Source organism: Triturus cristatus, chromosome 2_2 (assembly GCF_964204655.1).
Source record: "Triturus cristatus chromosome 2_2, aTriCri1.1, whole genome shotgun sequence".
Lineage (NCBI taxonomy): Eukaryota > Metazoa > Chordata > Amphibia > Caudata > Salamandridae > Triturus > Triturus cristatus.
Genome location: NC_140582.1, coordinates 261,559,948 through 261,586,669, shown reverse-complemented (window position 1 = coordinate 261,586,669; position 26,722 = coordinate 261,559,948). Strand labels below are relative to the sequence as shown.

Genomic DNA, 26,722 nt, shown 5'->3' with positions numbered 1-26,722 from the left:
ATCGCAGTGAGAGATATGGCAATTTCAAAAGAAAACACATTTGTTAGAGCACCAAATACATACCAGGAAAAGAAACACTTCCAACCAAGATTCAGAAAAAGCAAATAGCATTTTACCACACAATTTTAAAAGTGCACATTTGTATGTAAGAACAAACTAGACAAGGACCCCACCAATCAAATCCAAGGCCTGCATGAACAACAAACATCTGTGCTACCTTACTTCAGAAGTATGTCTATTGTGCTCTTAGCCCCAACCCAAAGAGAAATGTGCATTGGCAAAGCCATTAGGTCTTGCCTATGCAGGAACTATCGGCTTAGCCAATGTGTTTTAGCCATGTTATATAGCAGCGCAGCAGATGTTGAGCATGACTGAAAGTCATGGAAAAAAGTGATATGACGCAGCCAGCGATAGCCATGTCATAACGCTTTTTTGTCTGACAGGGGGGTGGAACAAGCAACACAACACAGGAGGCGGAGGAAGCAATGGAACACAATGTAGGAGGGTGTTAGGAGGGGCGGGGAAAGCAACGAAGGCCGTTCACCAGCAACATCATGGGATAGAGTGGGAGTGGAGAAGAGACGGCCTGCAAATACATGCGCTCTCATTAAGTGCTGCAAATAAAAGAAAAAGCAGCTTCTAAAGGGTGAGTAGCGGAAGGACACCCGGCAAGGACAAGCCACTTGGGTCAAACATCATCTGGGATGTATAAATGATACATCAAACAGGTAAGCAGCTAAGGTCCAATCTCAAAAAAGTTGCAAACAGAAGTGGTATGTCACACCAAGGACATAAACGGATAACACGTCATAGGTAATGTCCATTTTCCCAGCACATTTGAAGGTTATGCTAGATCAAGTAGAAATGATTTGAAAAGAGCAAGACAATTTTGGTCCTGCCAAGTACCACGCATCAGGAATTAGACTAACGCATTTCAGTGTGGTGCTCCAGATTTTGCTACAATAGAAACAACCAATAACATCAAATGTAGGTAAAGCCAGCTTTCACATAAACAAAAAACAAACAGTTGAGAGTAAAAATGTAGAAGTGATGTAGCACAAGCTTTTTTTAACAATAAGAATTGGCAAGTGATATTTTGTTTAACTTTGTTTACTTTAAATAGCCCTTCCCAATAATGCCAGTTGAATGAAGGCAGTGGTAATTGAAATATCATCGATTCCAGAAAAAAATTATGAACTCTCATAGTACTGACGAGATTGAGTAACGTTATAATTGTGAAGATGACCGTATTGCTTGCTGCTTGGAAGTAAATGTGCAATTATGTGTGCTTTTATTGTAATTGTATTTATGTAGCCCTTACTACCCTTGACGTAGAGCTCAGCGGCTTGAGACCCTCACGGATGATTAGAGCGCTTACAATTCCCTGATTGATTGATTGATTGAGAGCTGAAGCTCTTTACGCTGGGCAGAACGCTGCTCCGGGAACCCAATGTTAGTGCTTAGTCAGTGTTGATTGGTCAGAACTCGTTAGTTGGATTATTCTTGTGCTCTCAAGGAAACCATCCATGCATTTACGTAAGTTTCTTTTCGTTGGAAGATGGAATTAATAGGACTTAGGTGGGATCATTAGCAGAGGTACATGAGTTCATGCAGATAATTGGGGGAAGTATTAACTAAACTAAAGGGATGTATTGCTTACAAAGGAGATTGGTGTGATCTTTGACAAGAGATGTGGCCAATTTGATTCACTCCACTGCTCAGATACCACTGGAACACTTCAGCAAAGAGAGCTGATCAACACCACAGGGGGCGGAAAGGCAAAGTAATGGCTGGATGAATGTCTTGGGGAATATCGAGATTTATGCATCACTTGAAAGAAGCAGTAACCTCGTGATCGTAACAATGTGGGACATTTTAAGGCAAAATAATGCAAAAAGTGAAATTCTGCACATGCTGAAGCAGATTTCTTTTGGTGTTCGCCCTCAACGCCTGCCTCACAGTTTTAAAAGGATCCATTTGGATGACAGAAGAGACTTCCTGGACAATAGAAATGGATTGGCCCCATCCCTGTGGGAGGGAGGTGGTGATCCAGACAGAGAAGTGGGAGTGGTGGAGACCAGAATAACTTTAGAAATGTATTGTGGGCTAGTTCTTCCTCAACACTCTTCCTTGACACATGGTAGAGGTGAGGGCGAGGCTGAGGCTGCAGTTCCTGTTGAAGGTGAGGAAACGTATTGGCCAGGCGTGTCCTTTTTCTGTCTCTAATCGCTGTGTCAGGAAGTTTAGAGTGATGAGGCCTCAGACCTCCTTGTGCCTCTGGTGTGGGTGCTCCTGCTCGGAGCCAGCCCCAGTACTCCCTCTGTGAGAAGAATGCTTTACACAAGGCTGTGTCACCGTATATAGCAGGCTCGGCTGTATACTAGCACACTGTCCATCACACCGCAAACAAAAATATAAAAACAGAAAACACGTTCATTCCAGTCACGTTTATCTGGCACTTGAAAAGGCAAAACAGCATTGAGGCTTTCTCTTTGATGGAAGAAAGATCCTTGCTTCTGAAATATTGTACATCTATTCTTTAACAAGAGGCTTACATATTGTTGAATTCTGAATAAAAGGTGCACACCTTTAATTCCAAACCACTGACTGCCCATCTCCGCAGGCCGATTCAGACTCCAGCTGTTTTGGAAACTACCAAATGTGCCGCGATGCTCTGCTGAAGTCAGATTGTGTGAAACAGGAATGCCAATCAAGGAAGCATGGGTATCTGAGGAGCTACTTGCACAAGATGATCCAGAACACAATTTGTTAAGCTTTGCATTTTTTGTGGCACATGCTCCTCTTGTAGGACTTTTTTCTTAACAAGGAGTTGTTTGGCAAATGCATATCCACACTATTAGGTGCACACCTTCAATTACATAACACCCCACTGAGGTAGCGGCAGCCGACATCGGTAAACGCCGTGGGGCGGGCCAGGGCGCGTCAAGGTGGGGAGCCAAACGACGGCGGAATAGTTATTATTTATTTATTTAATTATACCTTTTCCGTCGTCTGTCCATGGGTAACCTCCATTGGATGCCCATATAGATAGCTCAGTTGCAAAGCTACCCCGATAAAAAATGTATTTACTCCCAGGATGGCCACCTCACTCTGGGGCATATATACAAGGGGATATCGCCACCAGAACGTCACTTGATGTGGCTTAACACTGCCTTGTAAATAGGGCCCCTTTTTACGCTTCATTAAGCTTGAAAGGGTGTGCAATGGGTGTTGCTTTGGGAGTTCCTCCGTAACATCCATTGCTTTTTGACGCTGCCCCATATTTACAAGGATGTGGCGGTGCCCAAAAACCAAGGCCAGGTAAAACCTGGTCTCAGGATGGCGATACAAGGAGATATGATTAATTATTAATTTTGCTCTTTCTATGTGTGCTGCATTATGCTGCACACATAGAAACAGCACATCACATTTAGAGATTGTTCATGTGCAGGAAGGTGCCCCTTCTTGCACATAAACAATCCCCCCTTCAGTGCAGGCACCCTTGCAACATGGCGCAGGGGGGCCTGCACTGGCGCTAGGCAGCTTTTTAGCTCAAGTACCAGAGGAAAATGCAGTGGTGTGCCGTATTTTTGTAAATACGGCGCATACCTGCATTTAAAAATTGTGGGAGTGTGGCTTTATAAATTTTGGAGTAACACCGTGCTCCGGCATGTTATTGTAAATATCCCCCTCTGGAGAGTGTGTTATCAATTTTGGAGTAACACCGTGCTCCGACATGTTATTGTAAATATCCCCCTCTGGACAGTGTGTGTCCAGTTCTAGGATTCTGCTTGGCAGTTCAATGCATTCTGCTTGCTGTAGTCTCGGTTTGCTTCTATTGCTCTGATTATACACTAACACACTGAATCACTGAATAGCAATGCTTTGTAAGTGTTAAAGCCAGGACAGGAAACACAGAATGAGATGGCCACCCTACTTGCACCAAGTTGCTTTTCAACCAATTAATGAACGGGCACCGAACATAGGTCCAGGCGGGCTGAATTCTTATATGATTTTCAGGATAGCCACTGCCTACATTTTATGGATTCAATGGACAATTAGGGGCATATTTACAAGAAATTATGCATCACTGCACCAAGGCAGCTATGCGCCAACATTTCTTGCTGCTGCATGAAAAATCCTTATGACGCCATGGATGCGCCATATTTATAATACAGGGCTCCATGGCGCAATGTCCCAAGGATGCATCAGAAGTTCTGACATATCCGTTGGAAGGATGCCGCAAGGCATCCGGTCCAAAAGTAGCGCATTGGTGTAGGTGGTCAAAAAACTGACTCAACCACAGAAATGCATCCAAAAAAGAGGCAATGCAACAGTTTTGACTGCCACAAGTGGCATACTGTATGCAGTGGTGGTTTCTTCGTAAGGGCGGGGAGCATCCCCCCGCCTGCTGCAAGTTGCGCTAAAGCAATGTGAACAATAAAATTGCAATGAAATTATTTAATCGCCATTTTATTATTCACAAATTGCGCCGTAGCCGTCTGCCTGCCAGGATCCGGGATAAAGGAGGATCGTGTCCTCTGCTGCATGGAGGACTAGTGACGTGGCTGGCCAGACACTGCAAAAGTGTGCAAGTCAGTTTGGCTGATTGTCATGAGCTAGCCAAACTGACATGCACACTTTGCACACCTGTGGGTCTGTGCTTTGTTTCCACCCAGCTGGGTGGAGGCAAAGAACAGGCTTACAGGTACTAAAGGAACGTCTAGCCAGCCCGCTCCACCCAATCCAGGCGCTGCTCTCAGGCAGCATGAGAGCAGTATCTGGATTGGTTAGGGAAGTTTTCTATTCCACTGGTGCCTGTCGGAGCCACGGACTGAAAGGAGACAGAAGACACAGCGCAGGTAAGTACATTTATTTTATTTTTTATCAAATTTTAGTGCACACGAGTGCTTTTATTTTGTTTTGTTTTATAAAATGTGTTTTGAGATTCGGTGGGGCCCTTTGCTCGCCCCACTGCTTTTATATGTTACCAGCCACTCCTGACTGAATGGGGAGCAATGTAATAGAGTCAAAATGTGAAAAACTCACCTTTCACTCTATTACATTGGTCCTGAATGTCAGGCATACAAGTGGGAATAGTGTACTTATGTGTACCACTCCCCCTATGTATGTGTGACATGTCATTAATGGTGTGTAATGTGGGAGTTGTATTACCTATCATATGTGTTACTTGATTGCAGATTACACTGTTTCAAGTCACTTCAGCTGGTCAAATTCCTCGGCAACAGCCAATGTGTTATTCATATTCATGGATTTTAGAGGTATAGTAATTTAGACGCATCTCAAGAGCAGCGGCCCACTTCCCGATGATTAGTGACTTTTGGAAAAAGTCATAAACACCACTGCGTCAGTTTTATGGGGTATTTAACGAAGGAACGCCTACCCTGCATATATTTATTCTAACCCGACACAGCCGATTCAGACGAAGGAAAAAAACAACGCACCCTAATGAAAAGTGACGCATCTGCCTAGATGTGTCACTTTGTAAATATGAAGCAAACAAAAGCGCCACCACTGCGTTAAAAGAAATGAGGCAGTGGTGGCATAAGCTCCTTGTAAATATGTCCCTTATTGTATGTGCAGCTATTTTAAATAGCTATCCTGAAAGTCACAATAATTCATGAGTTTAAATGCTCAGGTTGGCTTCTACGATGAATAAACGGTGCACACCTTTCATTACAAAAATTTTTAAAAGCTGGATTTGAAAAATAAACAATAAACACATGACAATGAAATTGGCCTGGAAAAGAATGCAGAAGTCTGCCAGTAAAAAGTGTAAATAGCTTCAGGCAGCCGTGCTGCTTTAGGAGGTGTGATGGGTGCTGTACTGGCTCATGCAAATTGTGTACAGTCTCCTGGTCCTGTAGCTGTGCCAAGGAGGCACAGATTCTTCAGAGAGAACACATTTCAAATACACATTTTGAAAACAGTTGACTCAACTGGGAAAATTAAAAAACATATTTGAACAGAACATGGGGGCATATTTACTAAAAAATGACACAGAAGTGCAAGCCATCTTGCTGCACCAAACTGCATCATTAGGACAGTGCAGGGATGCATCGTGTTTACAGCAATATGATGCATCCCTGTGCTTTCCTATGCACTGGCGCACAATTGGCTGCCTAGTACCGATGCAGGCACCCTGGCACCATGGTGCAAGGGTGCTTGCATTGCAGGGATAATTGTTTTTGTGCAGGAAGGGACACATTCCTGTGCAAAAACAATTAGGGATGGTGTTTTCCTCCTTCTATGTGTGCTGCATTCTGGTGTGGAGAAGGGGTAGTTTGCATGTAGGCTTTCAAGCTTAAATAAACGAGTACTGCAACAGAGACACGATTTCCTGCAGCCGATGAATCTGGCCATTCTACAACTACAGATAGTCATTGCTCACCTTATCACTACGAGCTGTGGGTGGCAGCCAATAAATCACATGGCCAAACTGCATAGTTTCACTCCGGATTCCAACAGAAGTCCTTCCAAAGCGAGTAGAAGTGTTAGCCTAACTGCAAACAGACAAAGGGAGGGTGGAAAGGAGCATATGGACAGGGGAGATATACAGGACAGAGCCAGCTACAAAAGAAGCACTCTGTAGAGTGCATCAGCAAAATGAAATAAATAGCTCTTAAAAGTGCGAGCAGGGGAAGGACACAGGTACTTGGACCATGCTCCAGGGAAGTGCTTCATACAAGAAAAGAAAGTGGCAACCGCAGAACTGACCAGTAGGATGCAAGCAATTGAGAATGACAATGATGTCAACAGTGGTAAGTAATGGGCGGCCTCCAAGCCCACTGAGAGTAAACAAAGTATCTTGAAGAACGTGCGCATGCACAGACTATGCAAGACTTAAAAAAAAGAACACTAGTGACCGTTTGTTGGTTTTAACCAAGAGGCACATAGCAATAAGTTAAAGATGTAATGTAAGGGTTCCCTAACTGTGGCCTTCACTGATCATAAACCAATGGCTTTCTATGAAAGTGCCATCAACGAAATTGTCTCTCCATTTGCCAGGAAACTCTACCTTCAGTTTAGGTATAGAACTCTACCTGTAAAATCATTTACTGGTAGATAGCAATAGGGAAGTGGTTCAAACGATGATCTATGTTTAGGCTGTGAAGGGTGTTCCGAATCACTAATCCATGTTTTGTTTTTCTGCCCCCTTTATAAACAACTACGTGCAAAATGGATTGTTCCCCTTTGCAAAAATTTGGGAAGTAGGGAGTACCAGGAAACATTTGAACTATTGCAGTGTGATACCAGTCGGATCATGGTTTTGTGCCTGGCTAAGTTTTTAATGGCATTTGGGATAAAGCATGTGAAACTTGCACAGCCAATTCCCATCCTATGAAATTAATTATTTGATGTCTATGATGCACTGTGGTTGGATGTGTAATACTACTGCAAGCCTTAACCCAGGTCGCTGTTCTTTTTATGCATCTTAGATAGTGGTCTTTTGCTTATCAAATTTGTGGTTTTTAAATTGTTTTTATAGCTTTATTTATTGTTATGTATATTTGTACTTTTATGTAAATATGTGATGTTGGTTATCTTGATTGTTTGTACTTTTATGATCCATAGTGATTGAAATAAAGTTCTCTAATCATGATGTTTACTAAGGCAATATTAAAAACACTGGAAGATGCTGTAGATTGTTTCTGGCTATGCAAAATAGTTCTGAAGTGTATGTCTAATGTCACAGAACAGCATGTCATAACACCATATGTAACAAAATAAAACAATAAAAGTCAGTATGAAATTTAAAAAAATATGCTTTCATGCTTGACCACAGAAATAAACAAATTTGCAAGACCCTTATAAAGTTCACCAAAAACAGATCCTTTTTCCATTGAAGGTGGCAAACAAAATCCTGTTAGTCAGATATCAAAAGTACATTCATTATTACACCCAAGATTCATGGAAACTCACAATATTATCCTCAAAAGTCAAAACACACAGTGAAAGATTGCAACAATGATCCCACTACATGGGGTCTGACTCCTGCGCTTGGGGATAGCATGATGGTGGGCCACCAAATATTTCCTGGTGAGCCTGTTTTCTGCATGTCGGTAACTGAGGGGAATCGGTCCTCCCAATAGTACATTATATCCTCTGTTCAGCGCTTTACTTGGTTTCCAGATGGAAACGAGGAAAGGGTATCACAGCATGCATGATGGATGAATCCATCTTCTATTTCTATGCCACCACGATCATCATCTTGGATGGGTGTCGGTGGCACAGGGTTCTCTGTTCATGATTCATAAACTGAATCTTAGGGACATCAGTACTCATAAGAAAGAGCAGAAAATGTGTGGTTCCTTTCCGGTAATCTTCATTACCCCAATTGAGGTCCTCCTCGTCCCAGTCCTGTTCCTGCTGCTGTTGTGTCTGTTCTTGTGATTAGCAGGCATGGTGAAGGGTGGAAGGGGATTATATACTAAAAATAAAAAACAGACTAGCTTTTCAGAGGCCTGTCAGGAGTCGGGATCGCCTCACAAATGTAAGGGTTGGGACGGGGAGGTCCTCTGTGGGGGGTATTGTCCACTACTTTATATTTTAGTGGCTGTCAAGCATTTCAAGTTATATGAAAATAACTTATATCCCCAAGACTAAAGTGTGTTCTAGAAATGGACAGCAGCAGGTTCAAACAGTCTGCCTACCACCCACACATGGCACATTAGAGGGTGTGCTGTATCTGACAAGAGCTCAGTCTGATATGAGCCACACTTGTATACAAGTTATGATTAAACTGGGGCTCCATTGGACAGGCACATGTCAAGAGAGCCTACTGAAACACCAGTGTGTTCCATTCTACTTCTTTAAATCCAGTAATGAGCTTTAGGACAGAAAAATCAATATTTGATCTCTCTTATGTTAGAGATTAGTCATAAAATCTTTTTTAGTTTGAGGAACTAGGCGAGGTAGAAATGGTCAGATTGGTACTGTATTGAAATGTTAGCTATTTAGTTCTCGATGTGTGTTGTTTTTGCCTGTTGTTTTACCCCTTTCAATAGCCCTTAAACAATTTATTTTTCAGGCATGTGCATCCTTTACATCAGGACCCCAGCAAGAAGTTAGCAAAGTGTATGAGTTTCGTACATATACCGTGACGCCAGCCAAAATGAACGACTGCATGAAGTTGCTTACGGACCACAGCAACCTTCTAACATCACATCCTGAATTTATCGGTCTTTGGGCTGTGGAGATGGGTGGTCTGAGCATCTTTTCTAACATGTGGGAATTTGGTATGCTTCCACTGTTTCTTGTTGACATGTTTCAACCACACTGTCTTTAGCAATCCTCAGTAAGAAAAAGCACAAGGTTTATTTTCCATGCACTTGTGCTTCTGTCAAAGCACAAATAGGACTAAGGGCCTGATTACAAGTAAAGGTGCTATTAATCTCACCTGGTAAATAATGATACCCTGGGTTTGTTATTTAATGGGGGCCGTAAATATCACCTTTTACAAGTTATTGGAGAATCACATGCAGATTTTGGTGTTTTACACTGCAAATTACGCATGGTACATCAAATACCATACAAATTTCCCCTGTTAGATTTCAGCAGGTTTGACCTGCCAAAATGTAATGAAGCTTGAGGTATTCAACACATCCAATAATTTCTGGATGTGTTAATGGAAGCCAAACACGTAATTCCATCCTCTGCGTAAACAGGGGTTTATGCAATGGATGGAATTAACTGGCCAACTTGTAATCAGGCCCTATGAGGGTTATTTAGCGTTTGGCAGACAGAGTACTCTGGCAGAACATCCTGCTTGCCAAACTGACAGCCCAGCCGCTCTATTTAGAGTCTAGTGTGCCATTGCTTTCAAACGGCAGAATACTCGCTCCTTGCCAGGTAAAGCGTGTCAGTTCCAGACAGGAAAAACGACAACAAGAAAACTCCCAGGGTATCTGGCTATTAGTTTTGTTTTGTTTTGTTTTTTCAAAACCAAACTACCCCTTTGGAAGAAAAAAAGTTTGCTGACCAGCCACATGAAACATGGCAGCTGCTCACCATGCTTTAGGTGCCTCCAGAGGAGCTCCCATGACGGCAAGTTGTTCCAAAGCATAGAGCTCTTGCAATTTGGGTTTAACAATACATATCTCAGTAGTAACCTGTTTACGGAAAGTCTGGTGGATCTTGGGCATAGAAATATTGATAAAAAGGGGCGTGGTAGAGCGCGGGAGTTCTGTAAACAACAAAACATCTTAATAAAACTCACTGTCCTAAATGACTCCAAGTAGAGAGATAACCTTGTTGGAGGGATCCATGGTAATACACCTGTCAGGCACAGGCTGGATGGCGAAAAGATTATAATGCCAGGGGCACACGCATGACAGATGTGCAAAAAAATGCAATAGCACGATTTCTGAAGATTGACATAGAATGCAGACAAGTGAAGAGTAGAGGAAACTGGGGGAAATAGACTGTTGCACTGTATTCCTTTTATTCTGCTTTCCTAGAGTAATGTCAAATTTAAGCCTCAAAACTTAAAGTAAAATTAATTGATACTTAAGAGCCTTCTCAAGCACCAACATCAATTAGTTCAAGATTCTCTCGGCCTCAGAGTGTCCTGAACAACCAGTCCCATCTCAAACTGAATTCAGTCATCCGTATTGACAACAACCTTGAACAGGTATTAATACAAGTCTGTATTTACAAGATGATGGTAGGGGTAATCACTCCCTCTACAGTGCGCCTATTAAATCCTTCTGGCGCATTGGTGTTTTTCTTTAAATCAGTTCAACTCTTCACTTACAAAAGTGGTCTCCAACTCCGTGCATTGATCTTCTTCAGGTCGACTGGATCTTTCCCACCGTTTTAAAATGGCAAATAAGTCAATATCAAATTTCAACACTACTTATTATGTGCAGTCAATAATGAGAGTTAACATGAATTTTAAAATATTTATTTACTGTTTTAAGTTTAGTAGTTTGGTTTGTAATCTCTTTATTCAGATGAAAGAATTAGATAAATCTGTTTACAGAAAAACCAAGAAAAAAAATGGCTAGCAAGAACAGAAAATATTACAGTGTGTTCCATAAAGGAAATTACCTTAGTTCCTATTCTCCTCCAATAGAGCATAGTCTGCCAGAACTCACAAAGAGTCCTTTTTCGGAAAAGAGCGAGAATTTTAAGGGTCATTTAGAGACATAATTTAGATTTTAGTTGACTTCCTCATAAAGAGCAGTTCTGGAAAACTCGTCTGAGTCTTCTCTCAATTTGGAGTTAGTCACAGCAATAGCTGTATTCTTAAAGGAGTTTAAAAAACATCATCAGCAGTAGCTCACAATGTAAAAGGCAAAAAAAGGGATAATACCAGAGCAATTAGCCTGGACCAGTCTGATCAGCATAAAGCTCTCAGCGCGTGCTCTAAGGAAAGGGCGATGGAAGAGATTCTTCATTCTCCTAAATAGGAACACGTATATTAAACACAAAAATGTATGTATCCATCTTCTTTGGTGTTGGGTCATCTCTCCCTAATGGTGAAAAGATCGTTCGATCATCTGCTACATCCTTCTTCATACCCACGGTAACATAGAAAGACGGCAAACATTATCTACAGGCAATCTACTAAGTTGCAACTCTTAGTTTCACATCGAGTTCCCACAAGAACCCTACATCTTACTCTATTAGCTTTTCAGAACTCCACTGTGTGACAATGAACTAGTCTAAAGCAGAAACATTCTAGTTGTAACTTCTACAGAATTATATCATGAGCTTCATATTTTCCTGCAAACACTATTGTTTTAATATACTGTTGATATTCAATATTGTGAACAAGTCACAGCTAAAATCTAACCAAATGCGATGAGAACATGTAGTTTAGGAAGGAAAGAAAAGATTTATTGAAATCAGCACATTCTACGAAGAGAACATGTCTAATGAAGTTAACGTGAATTATTTATTTAATACTGCATCGTACCACATCTTGCTAGGGGAGGTATTTATTTAACAATGTTAAAATAAAGGCAAATGCAGTAAAATAGAGAATAAATTAAGCCTAGCTTAACTTGACAGTGTAAATACGATTGAAATGGAGATCTACTACAAAAAAAAATCAGGCTCATCATGTTACACATTCATTTGCTTCTTTAGAGCAAGGCATATTTTCCTGTTTCTTAGAGCAATCTTTGTGTTAGTGTTTTACAAGCTCACCACATTATTTTAAGCTAAATGTTCTGGCTTTATCAATCCCTTTGCTTCATCATAGACAATGACCTTTCCTTCAGGGCCGACTTCGCTTAGATGAAGCTAACTGGCTGCTATCACTTGTCACTCTGGCAAGAAAATCAAGCTTTGTGTTCAAAAGCCTACTTCAGAACCACAGCCAAGCTCTGGTCCTTTCTTACTTGGAGAGCGTAGTATTAACATGTTAGTCACTGACATCTATGGCACTCCCCTATCCCCAATGAAAAGAACCCTACATGTTGCTCCACCGCTACATGAAGACCTAATGAAATCCCACATATCACTCCAACTCTAAAACTTCATTGACTGTACCTATAAGTCTGCATCATCATCAAGATCACTTGCATTGCGTTCAAGGTAATAACTAATCCTCTCCCCTAATGGCAGAAACACTGATCATCTCAGAAGACCAACACAACACACAAACCATAGCCAGGGGCGTAACTTCGAGGGGTGCTACATCCCCCACTAAATGTATTTTGAGATAAATAGGTGGATACGGGTGCTTTCCGTTGGTTATGGTGAGGTGTCTGTCGGATTTCACAAGGAGTTTTACACACACTCTCCCTTTCTCTGTGTGAAAAGAGAATAAAAAAAATGTTGATTGTTTCACAAAACAATGAGGGGCAGATATACGAGCCACTTGCGCCACTTTTGCGTCACTTTTACCCATGTTAAAAGTGACGCAAAATTGGCGCATGGGGCTTGTAAATCTGCCCCTGTGTTTTCTCTCACTTAGAACCCCTACCAATCCGCATTACTCTCTCTTTACACTGAACCTTAACCCCCTCGTGTGCCCCCTGCTTGTCGCATAATGTATTTTACCATTATGAGGCATATTTACTAAGATTTTATGCTGTGTTTGAGTCAAAAAATGTTTACCAATTTACTTTCCGGCCCAAAACTTGTTTTGCATTGGGAATTCACTTGAAATTAATGTAAAAAAGTACATAGCTCTGCTTTCCATTACTTAGCACCAAGGGCACGTTCCATGGGGAATATGAACTTTTACTCCGCATGCGTTTGCAACGAATGCCATTACCCCGCATTTTTTACTCCGCAAAGACTTTTACAATGCAGGGCTTTACAACGCAATCAATTACAACGCATTGTCCATTACAACGCAATTAATATTTTTAACCCCACCGGGGCGTTGTAATGGGAAATGCGTTGTAATGGCTGCAGTGTAAAGCCCTGCATTGTAAAAGTTTTCGCGGAGTAAAATATGCGGGGTAATGGCATGCGTTGTAACGCATGCAGAGTAAAGGATATTTACCTTTCATGGGTGGTGCATGGGCGTTCACATGCAACCACCCATGGTTTTAGACACAAAACCCTATGTACCCTACCAGTATAAAACCTATGCTAGACTCATGCAGCCACCCTTGCACTATTGTGCCGTCGCTTGGGAGCGGCCATATCTCTGTAAATATGGGGATCTCCTGCTTTTTCCTTCTCACGCAGCAAAGTCGGCATTTTTGGCTGCTGGGCTGCACTGCATGAGAACCTGTTGAAAAAGGCCCCTTTGTGCCAGTGTGATTGTTGGGAAATCTTACGCTCGCCCCCTCAATTTTACTGACCAAGCTGCACCCCTGACCATAACATTGCTGAACCGGAACCAAAGAAGGGAATTCAGAGCCTTTGGGTTAATTATAGGCCACCTTCTGAAATTGATGTGACATTTTGGTAGAATCTTTATTGTTCACATTCAGTGGCTACTGAGGGATAATGGTATAATTTCCCCCTCTCCCCCCTTTCAGAATTTTGTGAGGTGTTTTTTACCCTGGAATAATGCTTTATGCTTTACATGGTTTTCAAGAAACATGCCAAGCTCTGAAATGGGCTCGTGGTACTCATTTTCATAAGTCTTTGGGCTGCCTTTGACTCAGTCAACAGGCCCTCTTTGATACTGAGGAGAGCTGAGATTGTAGATGCTACAGGGAAGCTTCTGTCTGTACTTCTTGAGGGCAACTAAGCCTCGGCCAGACTAGGATGACTTAGACTTGGCAAAATCTTTTCACAAGGGCTGTGTCCTGAAGCCAATTCTCTTCAATATATCCATTAAAGGCATTCATGAAAGGATCGCCAACCTTCCCTAGATGTAGTTAGGATAGGGCATGCTCCTGTTATTTTTCACAGATAATGGACTTTTTATTACCTGTACAAAGATGGTGCACCCTGCGTAAAGGCTGCTTTCCCAAACTACTGCCGTATACCATTACTTGGTATTAATGAAGCAAAAACTAAGTTCACACTAACAGGACAGAAATGGCTGCTAAAATGAGCCATTCAGATAGGAGGTGGTGCGTTGGAAGTGAGTACTTCCTCTGATTAATTGGGTGTTAGGTACTGAGCCCCGGGCCCTTTGCGTTTGCATATTGACAAAAGCCAACTGGCTATTGCTCAAGCCTGTGGTGACCTACCAGGCTAAGGGCCATATTTATGTAGGGGTTGCATTGTGTTTCCACCACGCAACATGGAGCATGCACAACGCAACTCTAAAATGCGATTTATCAAGCCACGCAAGGCCACTTTGCGTGACCCTGAGTGACTTAATAAATCTAGAGTAACTCAAAACAGTGCAAATCGCTGCGTTGCGTTTCTCTGCCCTGTGAGGGGCTAAATGGGCATTGTGTGGGTGTTCCCAAGCATCAACCCATGGATTCTAATGCATTCCCAGATTTACTAATATATATATAGACCTGGGAGTGCACCAAAATGCAACGCGTTCCCAGGTGAGGAGCAACGAGGGGAAAAATCTGTATTTCTCCTTGTTACTTCCTCTTTCCATGTGTGCTACATTCTGCAACACACATAGAAAGAGAAAAATGCCTAAGGGGATTGTTTTTGTGCAGCATGGTGCCCCGCCCTGCACAAAAAAAATTATACATGCAGCGCAGGCACTCTTGCACCATGGTGCGATGGCACCTGCAATGTGTGCATTGTGCACCAGCGCTGGTAATAGGCTGGCATGCGTCATATTGTGCTAAATACGGCACAATCCAGCCCTTTCCCTGTAATGCAGCACAGCAAGGTGACTTGATGCACTGCGTTACTTTCTGCTAAAAGACTCAAGCCCCATGCTATGAAGCATTGCGGCAAGAAAAGTAGCGATAACCCCTGTTATCGCTACTTTCCTTACGCCTGCTTCAGGACTGACTTAGCCATGATATCCTATGGAAGGTGGATATCATGGCTAAGTTTGCCTTGCCCTATCATCCAGCTAACGCCAAACTTCGTGAGATTATCGCTCTGTTTCCAGCGATAATCTCACGTTTGGCAGTTAGCGCTAGGATTTTTATTGCTTTTGAGATAAGCTTTGCTAATAGCACGCTATCTCAGCTATAAAAACCCACATTAGCCGGTGATAATTATCCTAGCGCTAAGTGCGCTTACCGATAATTATCGCTGGTTTTTACTGACATGCCGCATACTCTCTTCCAATACTGTTTCATCATCACATTTACCATGTCACCCTTCTCTTGGATCACTATTCACTGCAACATGCACTCCATCCGTCCTCCAGAGCAATGGTTGTCCGTAGTGTTATTCTTTGTTGCCTAGATTACTGTAATGCCCTTCTCCTGGAATTTCCAGAATGTCTTTTATATTGTCCATCTAGGGTACAGAATGCAGCCGCCAAACTTGCTTTAAATCTACCTCGCAGAGTCTCTGCCTCCCTGGCATTAAGGGACTGTGCGACTCCCTTGCCACCTTCTTTCACCGAAAAATCACCGACATCCATGACAGCTTCAAACCCCGGACATCCCCTGCGGGCCTCGTTGCACCGGAACCACCGCACCCCACCCTCCACGACTCCTTGACAACCTGGGCCAACGTGAGTATCGAGGACACAATCAAGACCATGAGCACAATCCACTCCGGATCCCCGTCCGACCCTCTCCCACACCACATCCTCAACAAAGTCGGCAATTCCATCGCACCCCACCTGCGAAACATCATCAACCTCTCCTTCGAGACCGCTACCTTCCCTGAGAACTGGAAGCACGCAGAGTCCAATGCCCTACTGAAGAAACCCAAGGCGGATTCGAGCGACCTCAAAAGAACTTCCGGCCCATCTCCCTGCTTCCGTTCCCAGCAAAGGTCATCGAGAAGATAGTTAACATCCAGCTCACCCGTCACCTCGAAGACAACAACATCCTGGACCCCTCCCAATCAGGATTCTGCAGCAACCACAGCACCGAACCCGCCCTCATCGCCGCCACAGACGACATCAGGATCCTTCTAGACAATGGCGAGACGGCGGCCCTCATCCTCCTGGATCTCTCCGCCGCCTTCGACATCGTCTGCCACCACACACTTCGCACGCGCCTCCAAGAAGCAGGGATCCGGGAGAAGGCCTTGGACTCGACCACCTCCTTCCTCTCCGGCAGAACTCAGAGAGTCCGCCGCCCCCGTCCCGGTCCGAGGCCTCCAAGATCATCTGCGGCGTTCCACAGGGATCCTCCCTCTGTCCGACGCTGTTCAACGTCTACATGGCACCACAAGCACGCATCGCCCGACAGCACGACCTCAACATAATCTCCTATGACGACGACACGCAACTGATCCTCTCCCTCACCAAGGACCCTCTCACCGCCAAATCCAACCTCCACCAGGGAATGAAGGTCGTTGCCGACTGGATGAAGGAAAGCCGACTTAAGCTAAACTCAGACAAGACGGAGATCCTCATCCTCGGGTCCAACCCCTCAGCATGGGACAACTTCTGGTGGCCCGCATCACTGGGGACTCCCCCGGCCCCTACTGACCACACACGCAACCTGGGAGTCATCCTCGACTCGAAACTCACCATGACCAAACAAGTCAACGTAGTCTCCTCCACCTGCTTCAACACCCTCCGCATGCTTCGCAAGATCTACAGATGGATCCAGACAAACACGAGGAAAACAGTCACCCAGGCCCTAGTCAGCAGCAGACTCGACTACGGAAATGCCCTCTATGCCGGAGCCTCGTTCAAGCTCATCAACAGACTACAAAGAATCCAGAACGCCTCTGCACGCCTGATCCTCGACGTCCCGCACCGCGACCACATCACCCCCCACCTGAGGAACCTACACTGGCTCCCCGTCGGCAGAAGGATCTCCTTCAAGCTCCTGATCCACGCACACAAGGCGCTCCACAAAACCGGCCCAGCCTACCTCAACAGCCGACTCTCCTTCATCGTACCCAACAGGATACTCCGCTCTGCTGACCATGCCCGGGCCACGGTCCTGCGCATCCGTAGAACCACTTCCGGGGGCAGATCCTTCTCCCACCGCGCCGCCAAGACCTGGAACACCCTCCCCCTCTACCTACGACAAACCGAAGACCTACTGACCTTCAGGAGACAACTCAAGACCTGGCTTTTCGACCAGTAGCAGCAGCACCCCCCCCAGCGCCTTGAAACCCTTACGGGTAAGTAGCGCAAATTAATTGATTGATTGATTGATTGATTGAGTTGCTCTGACTGCCACTCAATCAAAGAAACTGGTTTACATTCCTCTGCATGGCTTCTAATGCACAGTTGGGTGTTGGTTTAGTAGGGTGTTGGCGCTCCTAGGTGGTACGCAAAACTATTGGGTGCAAAGCAGTGTTAGTGCTGTGCAAAGGGGTAGGGAGAACCACCCCACTCCACAATGAGTGACAAAGACCACAGACAGAAAACACAACAATCCCACGCACCCGCCTGCAGTGTAAAGACAAATTTGTGACAGTATAATAATAACAACAATCCACTGCTAGGTCTTTTGATTAGGTTTAATGCTCTTCTTGTATATGGGTATTCATAGCCTTATCCAACACGTGTTTCGTCGCGTCTCAAGGTAGTAAACAGCGACTTCTTCAGGGCTAAGAAACAGACACATTTGCACTTAGACTACAGTAGGTATGAGACAGTTACACTCGTTGGCAATATCCCACTGTGACATGGTGTCAAGATGATCTCGATTCATGTTATCTAGTTGAAACAGTGGAAACCCATGTTAACGTGCATAGACCAGCACGATGGTCAGTGGTTAGGTGACCAAATAGTGATCCTAGATTATACATTGAGCCATTTACAATTGAACACATTAGTTAGTGATTATGCAGTGAGCCAACTGTGTGGCTTCATTAAGAAAAAAACAACAGTGCTACAGCCAATTGAGTGACTTAATTTGTAGAAAACGATAACAGTGCTATAGCCGGTGCAGGTCATAACCTCCCCTTAATGGTGCCCAATGTTTGGTGAATTATTAAGAAAAACCGGGGTATCTAAACTCCTGAGGAAATAGGAAAAAAAGAAAACAGAAACTGGGGTATTATTACTCCAAGAAGTTACTCCAGCGGGGAATGCGGTAAGGAATAGGTGTATGACAGACCAAACCTCAGTTTCGGTTATAATTCCGTCCAAAGGATATCAAAATAATGTGTCTCTACATACAGAGATCAATTGATATATCGTTGCGCCTCATATGTGACAGTCCTTGTCCAAGGTGCAAGATGTTTTTGGGCCATTGCTAAGTAATGGTTCTAAGAATCAAAAAAAGATATATAGGTTCACTCATCACCTTCCTGAGGATAATTACGAAGAACGTGTTTCAACAAACAACTTTGTAGAGTAATGGTGGCCCTACGTACCTTGTTATAGGTATAGTGTGTTCTCAGATATTATGATTTTGGTTGTCTGATTATCAGATGCTTTCTTTCTTACTGTAAAGATTCAAAGATACCAGCAAGTGTATTGCTGTTGGTGTTGCCCGATCCTTGACAAAAATCAGGGCAAAAAAAACAGGAAAAGGGAACGAGTAATGAAATGTCATATATAGCGTGTAAATTCAATTTTAAAGGGCTAGCCTCCTCTGCAGGGAGGTCTGTGACTAGAGCTATGAGTACATAAGTTCCAGGAAAGTGCTTGCCGGCAGCCGCTCTGCTTCCCAATCCGCGTGTGCTCTGTACGGCGTCAGTGTCCTGCTGGAAAGCTCATATTTTAATAGGCTTAGTCTAAGAATAAAAGAAGGACTATATCTGCAGTTTCGCAACCTGGGCTGTTTAGTACCCTGAGTTGCGTAGATGGCCGCCGCCATCTTGGAATGTGATCCAATTTCCCTGTGCGGTCTAAATTACTAGAAACTCAGCACCCCTTGCGTACAGTGAGCGGTGAGTCAATATAGAAAGGCTTGTGAAAGACATTCTGGTCACGCGCCCTTAGAGTGTGCGAGATAATAACCAAATCAGAATAAAATGGTAACATTAAAGGAATGTCAGGAAATGTGGGAGAGAGTTCTGAAAGTCTATTACTGGTAAAGGCATATAACTGGGCTGTACAAAGCATTCATGCTGAGACCTGTAGTACAAAGCAGGACATACAGACACAGTCCTGTTTTGGAAATTACATAATGACAAAACGACAGAGTGTAAATGCCAATTCACTGGTAACATAAGGTGTAGCAGAGAGTACTGAGAGAACTTTATAGGTAAATGCATACGAATCGTAAATGCAAGATAGTTGTGCTTAGTCCTATGGTACCAAAAAGGGCCTACAGACACAGTCCTGTTTTGGCGATGTAGAGTCATGGGTAGTACCACATAATAACTAAATAACCGAGTGTATGCACCAGAGCACGAGTAACATAAGCTCATAGTCTGAAGTATTGTTACCCTGGTAAGGTGAGAACTAGGTATGTTTATAGTTAAATACTCAGATAGATTGATATAGGCTGAGATCGGAGTGTCAGCCGCCAAGGAAATACTGCAACTTATGATCAGTATTAATACCCAATTCAACACTCCTAAGCCGCATGATCCAAGTTGCTTCCCTTCTTCTCAGTGTTAAGTCTCTGTTACCACCCCTTGGATCCCAAGAGAAGGTTCCGTGACTGTCTTGTGCAGGGCACTCAGCTATGTGCATGGCTGTTGGATTTCTGGGATCAGCTTGCTTAACTGCTTTCATGTGTTCTCCTACGCGATCTTTCAAGGCTCTAATGGTACTACCAATATATCGGTGTCGACACTTGCATTCGATCGCACATACCACATACTTGGTGTGGCAATTAATGTTAGCATCAATCTTGTATACATGGCCATTGGGGCCAGTAAATTGTTTCTTCTTTGCCGCGGCCCATCTGCATGCGGTACAGTGTCCACATTTGAAGAAGCCCAGACTAAGAGGCGGAAGTCAATGTTTGTGTGTGCTTTCTCTAGGGTAGCTGGGACTCAACATGTTCCTGAGGCTTTTTCCCTTTTGGTATGTTACCCCTGATCTGGAGGAAATAAAAGTTTTAAGAGTTTTGTCAGCGCAAACTAAGTGCCAATGCCTTCTCATGCTCCGTGTGAGTGTCTTGTGTAGTGTGCTGTAATCTGTCACAAGTCGGATGGTACCTTTCTTAGTTTTATCTTGTAGGGTGTGTTGCAGGGTGTGTTGCCTGCTGATCTTGGAGACCCAGTTGAGGTCATTGTGTATAGTTCTCTGGCTGGAGCCCATGCATTTGAATCTGCCTTCCATCACTCTTAGGCATACGTTAAAGTCATGATCTGTGCTACAGTTGTGCCTGGCACGTATAGATTCCCCATAGGGGATGGCATTGATCTTGTGCCTTGGGTGTGCGCTTGCCGCATGTAGTACGTTGTTGCAGGCCATTGTTTTTCGGAACAGTCTGTCTCAATTTTGTTGTCTGAGATAAAGAGTTCCACTTCTAGAAAAGTCACAGTCTGTTTACTATGGTGGTAAGTGAACCTAATGTTAGAGTCTTTACTGTTCAAATGAGTAAACAAATCAAGTAACTTTACAGTACTTCCAGTCCAGATCATTAGGCAGTCATCGATGTACCTGCCCCAAAAAAGAATAGAGCCATTCCATTCCCTGCCTTTCGTGCCCCATATCCAGTCCTCCTCCACCCATCCCATGAATAAATTAACATACGACAGGGAGAATTTAGAACCCATGGCTACCCCCGAGTTTTTCTGTACCACGCATCTTTAAAAAGGAAGACATTGTTTTCAAGGATCAGTCTAGTCATTCCCAGACGCATTTCAGTGTGTTCCCAGAGACTAGCTGGGTGGGATTTGAGTGTGTGTTTTAATGCCTGCAAACCCAAATCATGTTGGATACTCGAATACAGAGCAGTATCATCTAGAGTCACTAATCTCATGGTGTTTTCCCAAGTGATGTCTGCAAGTATGCTAAGTATATGCTTAGTATCTCTTATGTACGAAGGTAGATTAACTACCATCGGCTGGAGAAAGATGTCCACGTATTCTGATAGTCTCTCTGTGGGACCACCTATACCAGATACAATAGGTCTGCCTGGTTGGAAGGGAAGATTTTTAGGTATCTTTGGCAAAGTGTACAAAAAAGGGAATCTGGGACGTTGCACTTTGAGATATGTGTACTCATTAAAGTCCAAGAGGCAGAGATCATGCCACTCTTTGAGTTTGTGATTGATAATGTCTGTCAGTGTCCATATGGGATTTGAAAGGAGCTTCACATAACAGTCAACATCATTGATTTATGATAGGATCTCTCTTTCATAATCCACCTGGTTCATGAGCACCACGTTACCACCCTTGTAAGCCTCCCGTATCATGATGCTGTCATCCGTCCTCAGTAAGTGGAGTGCTTCCAGCTCTTTTTTAGTGAGGTTGTCAGCCATTTTAGGATGTGGGTGCCGTGTATCGGTGTGCTTGTCTAAGTCCTTCATGGCTAGTTTGTAAAATATGTCTAAGTTATTGCCAGCCGGCAATGGTGGGGTACATCTGGACTTCACCTTCAGACCACTGCTAACATTTAAATCCATCTGTACATTGAGATCACTGAGAAACCTATTCATCATCATTGAGTCCTCCTCACATTCAGAGATTGAAACTAACAATCTTGTATCCAATACATCTTGAATATTTAAATCATTACATAAGAAGCTTAGTTGAGGTATGCTCAGACTTGTATTCTCAAGAGGAAAGAGTGCAAAATGTTTCTTCAATTTAAGGCATTTAACAAATTCAAACAGATCATCTTTAGCCCTGCTGTAAAAGGGATATCACATCTGGGCTGATGACCATGTCTGTCAGGTTAACCACTGGTCTGCTACTTCCTCTTGTTCCATGACCATGTTCTCATCCTTTCTTCCTACCAAGCCCCCTCTCTTTACCCGCCTTATCCTCCTGCGGTGGTGGTACATCAATTATGTTCTCCATTCCTCTTTTTTATCCTGAGTACTTCCTGTAAAAAAGGGTTGTCTAAGTGTTCTTGACTTCCAATACCCTCCTCACGCTTCTGTTCACTCTCACTGGTGGCTGGCGTGTCCAGCGAGGTGGAGCTGGAACTGATTGAAGTGGCTTTCTCTGTTCTCTCTATGGGAATTTAGGCATTAAGTGAACATACTTCCTGGCAAAGGTGAAGACCCTGCCATTATTGTAATCCTATTCATCCCTCTTCAATTTGCTAGTTTTCCTCCGTTTGATTTCACTCTGATGTTTCGTAATTACTTCATTCAGAATAGCATAATTCTTCACGGTAGCCTCTGGAAGATTAAGGTCTTTGATTTCTGCTTCAAGGATGTCTATTTCTGATAGCAACTTGTTTACTTTCCTCTCAGAATTCTCAATTAGAATATCCATGAGTTTATTGGAGTTTGGTGTCAGTTCTCTCTACCAAGCCACTAATAAATCCTGTTCTAGATCATCATAGGTCGGGATTATCTGCGATCTAAGACCCCTTGGAATTATCTTTAATCTGAAATATTGCTTGATTGTGGCCCCATCCCACCACTTTGACAACTCGTTGTTTTTTAATCTTTCTAACCGGATAAATTTGCTTCTCATTTCGCGTTTAAAGTCTGCCATGGGATGAGCCCTCTTCCCCTTCAAAAGTGACTGAGAAAATACATCCCCAACAGAGCCCGCCGATCAGCCAATCTGCTCTGAGTACCGAAGTTCAGAAAATTCAGGCAAGGTGGCAGGACCTTTACGTTTCATGCAGCCAAGCTCTGGCATGCACTTACCCCTCGTTAAGATACATATCTGACCTATTGAAGTTTAGGAGGGTGCTGAAAACTTGGTTGTTTCCCAAATAGCTGGAATTCAGCCGCCTATGTCTCTACAGGTATTTCCCTAGGGATATGGTTCCATTTCCTTTTCTCTATCTCCCCTAGCTGTTATGACCAGCTCTAGGATACCAGTTGGTGACAGTGCGCTTTATAAACTCTAAAATAATAATAATAATACTTTGCTTCTTGTTATCCTTCCCGCAAAGTCCATCCAAGTCCAGAAACAACAAGTAAAATCTATCTTGCATTCTGTGTGACCTCCTTGGTGTGTGTCTTTGGGAATTAGCTTCTATTGTTCTATAACTTGCCAAAGAAGGCTTAGCCATGGTTCATAAATCACCATTACCTTTTATTGTTTCTACTGATCACAATGGTGCATCTTGGGAGACCCTTGCACTTCCCTTCTTTAGTATGAAAATTACATTGCCAGAGACAAGATGGCACCTGACTGAAACGGCTGCGCTGGTCGCTCCTTGCTACCCAATGCATTGGGAAATATATTAGGACTTACAAACCCAAACTGACCAAGCATATGCTCCCTGTGAACACTCACCGACTGGAGGCTGGTACTGCGGATGTCTTGCGAACCCTCGTGGCAGCTTTGAGGGCAATTTTGGCAGGCGTGCGGGGGCTGCTGAAAGTGCTGCGGCTCGCATCGGTGGCTGCCTCGGACAGGAGGAGAGGAGGGGCCGGAGCAACTGACAGGACCAGGTGGCTCACTGCATGGGGTCGCAACAAAGGAAAGTCAACGGGGGGATGCCTCCCAAGCCAAGTCGTGCGGCACGCCTGAAAGCTCCTGATGGACAGGCAAGTACAGAGGCAAGTACCAGCATCATACTACAGTGATCTAAGGGAGGGAAGCCAGGGGGCTGCCCAAACTCCAGCACTAAGATATCCCTGAAGGTGAAACAAACCCAGGAGGGTATCAAAAAAGGAGAAATGAAAGAGGCTGAACAACAAATGGAAACCCCAAAAAGCACCATTGGGGTAAAGAAAAAAGACTGTCAAACAGAGTCTATTTTACAGTCGGAACCATCACCACAGATACAGTCACAGTCTCAAGTGCAGGCTCAGCAACAGCAAAGCATTACTGAATTCTCTTCTACAAAAACCCCCCTACTGCTGATGCTAATGATGCGAGGGTAATTCACAGGGAGGGGAAGATTCAGTCAGCAAGCTTGGATAGCACGGGGAAAATAATACCTCAGATGCAAATAAAAAACAGTTTGATGGCGAGTCAACAATTTGGGTGGATGTCATCCATGATGAAATTACCACTGCAAGGCTTGAAATCATCGACAATCAAACATCTATTCCACCACATGTGCCTGGGTGACTTGTCTTAGTCACTCCTGATCAATACCATGATGCAACTCACTCCTCACTGGCACAGGAACAAGACCCTGTTAATACAGCTCTAGACACCAGTGTGTTAGTTGAGGCGGGAACAGAACTCAAGGGGCTGGAAGATACTCAAGAGTTTGCCAGGTCTAATGTAAACCCTGGCTTAAAATGGGATTACTCTGCTACACAAAATGTGTATCCAGACTTTCTGGAACAGGATGAAGTTATCACCAATACAAGAACTTCACAAGCTGAAGAACCCACCTTGAAACGTATCTACGAATCTATCAAGCAATTTCAAAAACAGACTCATATGGGTGGGAAGAAAAATCGCTTGGCAATGAAGAAGCTCCAGGGCGCTGTAAGGAAAATGGCTAAAGCCTGCACAGATATAAACTCGAGGCTGACGATGGTCGAGGAGAGTACTGCTACGCTGGAAGTTGATATGACCAGAGCCCAGGCATGAAAGAGACCCAAGTCGCTCAGTTCACTGATTTCCAATGGAAAATTGAAGATTTCGAGAACCTGCAAAGGCGTGATAACCTACGGATACTTGGCATAAAAAAAGGAGCAGAGGGCAATGATATACGGGCCTGCATGCTGAAGCTAATGAAGGGAGCCTTTCCTGAACTTCAGCAGTGGAATTGGGAAGCAGAAATATAACGGGTTCACCGTTTCCCACTGAGCTTAAAGAAGCCAAGCCAGCCTGGTAGAGACGGTACTGCAATGCCGAGGGAAATATTAATACACTTTGGGAACTATCCACTTTGGAAGGAAATGTACGCAAAGGCCAGACCGAATGACAGATGAACGTATGAAGACCAGTCCTTCTTCTCAAGACCAGATGTTTGCCATGTTACAGTGGAAAGGCAATGGAGACTAAGGCAATTGATCTAACCATGCCAAACCTTAGGGGTACAAGCCTACCTAATGGACCCAGCTCGACTGAAGATCATATATAAGAACACTACAAGAGTCTTCACCTCAGACATTCAAGCTAAAGAATATATTGATAAAATGAAAACTTAATGGCAGTGATTAATCTCCATCTTTCTGGCCTGACAGCTTGAAGCAGTAAGGGGGTTTTATGGGCTAATTTAAAGGGGAAAGCACTGAGAGTCAATATTAGTCTATAAGGGTTCACAAGTTGGCAGAACTTTTAAAAGAAAAGGGAGAGGTAAAAAGGGGAATTTTGCAAGACAGTAGTAATGGGGGCTGACTCACAGGCTCCATCCCATAGACCTTTGGTCTCCTTGTCTCACAGTATAGGTGGGGGGAGGGGGTAGGTCCCAATGGAAGGGGGCTGGCCGGAGCAGGGTATCGGGAGGGTCACCCTGAGGGGTGGGCTAGGGGTATAAAAGCTAAAAACACAAGCGGGGATGGAACAGGGTGGACAAACACATTTAGCATGCGGATAGCAACGATAAATATATCTGGTCTCAATGACCCGACAAAACGACGGAGAGTAAAGGTGCAGCTTAGGAAGCTGCATGCTGACATAGTCTGCATGCAGGAAACGCATATTGAGGGGATTAGGAAAAATCTTTTAGAGCATCTGGGGTTTCAATTGATAACACATACTGCACAGGGGACTAGAACACGTGGGGTGGTGATATTGGCCAAGAAGGGGAGGATTATAATTAAAACTCGCTCAGCTGATAGACTAGGTCATTGGGCAATTGTTGAATACCAATTGCAGGGATTTAATTTTACGCTTTGTACATTTTATGGATCTACGGGTGATGGTCCCGAAGTGTTTGAGTTTCTCAACTCAGAACTAGTCAAGTGGCCCCTACCAATTATTGTATGTGGCAATTTAAATATAAACGGTACGGGGGGGGGCTGTGGAAGGGTAACCCAGGCAATTATACAGGTTGGGAAAAAAAGAACATCAAGCCCTTATTCAAATGATGCAAGACAATGGGCTCTCTGATGTGTGGGCACAGCTTAAACCCCAGGAGGGGGTAGCAGATATTTCTCTGCACCATATACAGCTGTAGTGCGACTTTAATATTTCCTGGTCTCACACTGTCTCCTTACAACTTGTACCATTAAGAAAGTTCCCTGGGCTATATCTGAACACAATCCCTTGGTCTTGGAGATAACAGGCATAGAGGTGGATACTCCGGAATGCATTTGGACATTTG

At 43.8% G+C, this 26,722-nt stretch overlaps 1 protein-coding gene across 2 annotated transcripts in view; it reads left to right on the top strand.

Annotated features, from left to right (window-relative positions):
* The window catches only part of LOC146862118 (protein NipSnap homolog 3A-like), a 418,751-nt gene that overhangs the window by 260,790 nt on the left and 131,239 nt on the right, over window positions 1-26,722 (top strand). For both annotated transcript variants that reach the window (XM_085641309.1, XM_085641310.1), the window contains exon 2: window positions 9,053-9,260. In XM_085641309.1, coding sequence (XP_085497435.1) covers window positions 9,053-9,260 — 208 coding nt within the window. The remainder of the gene's footprint in view (window positions 1-9,052; window positions 9,261-26,722) is intronic.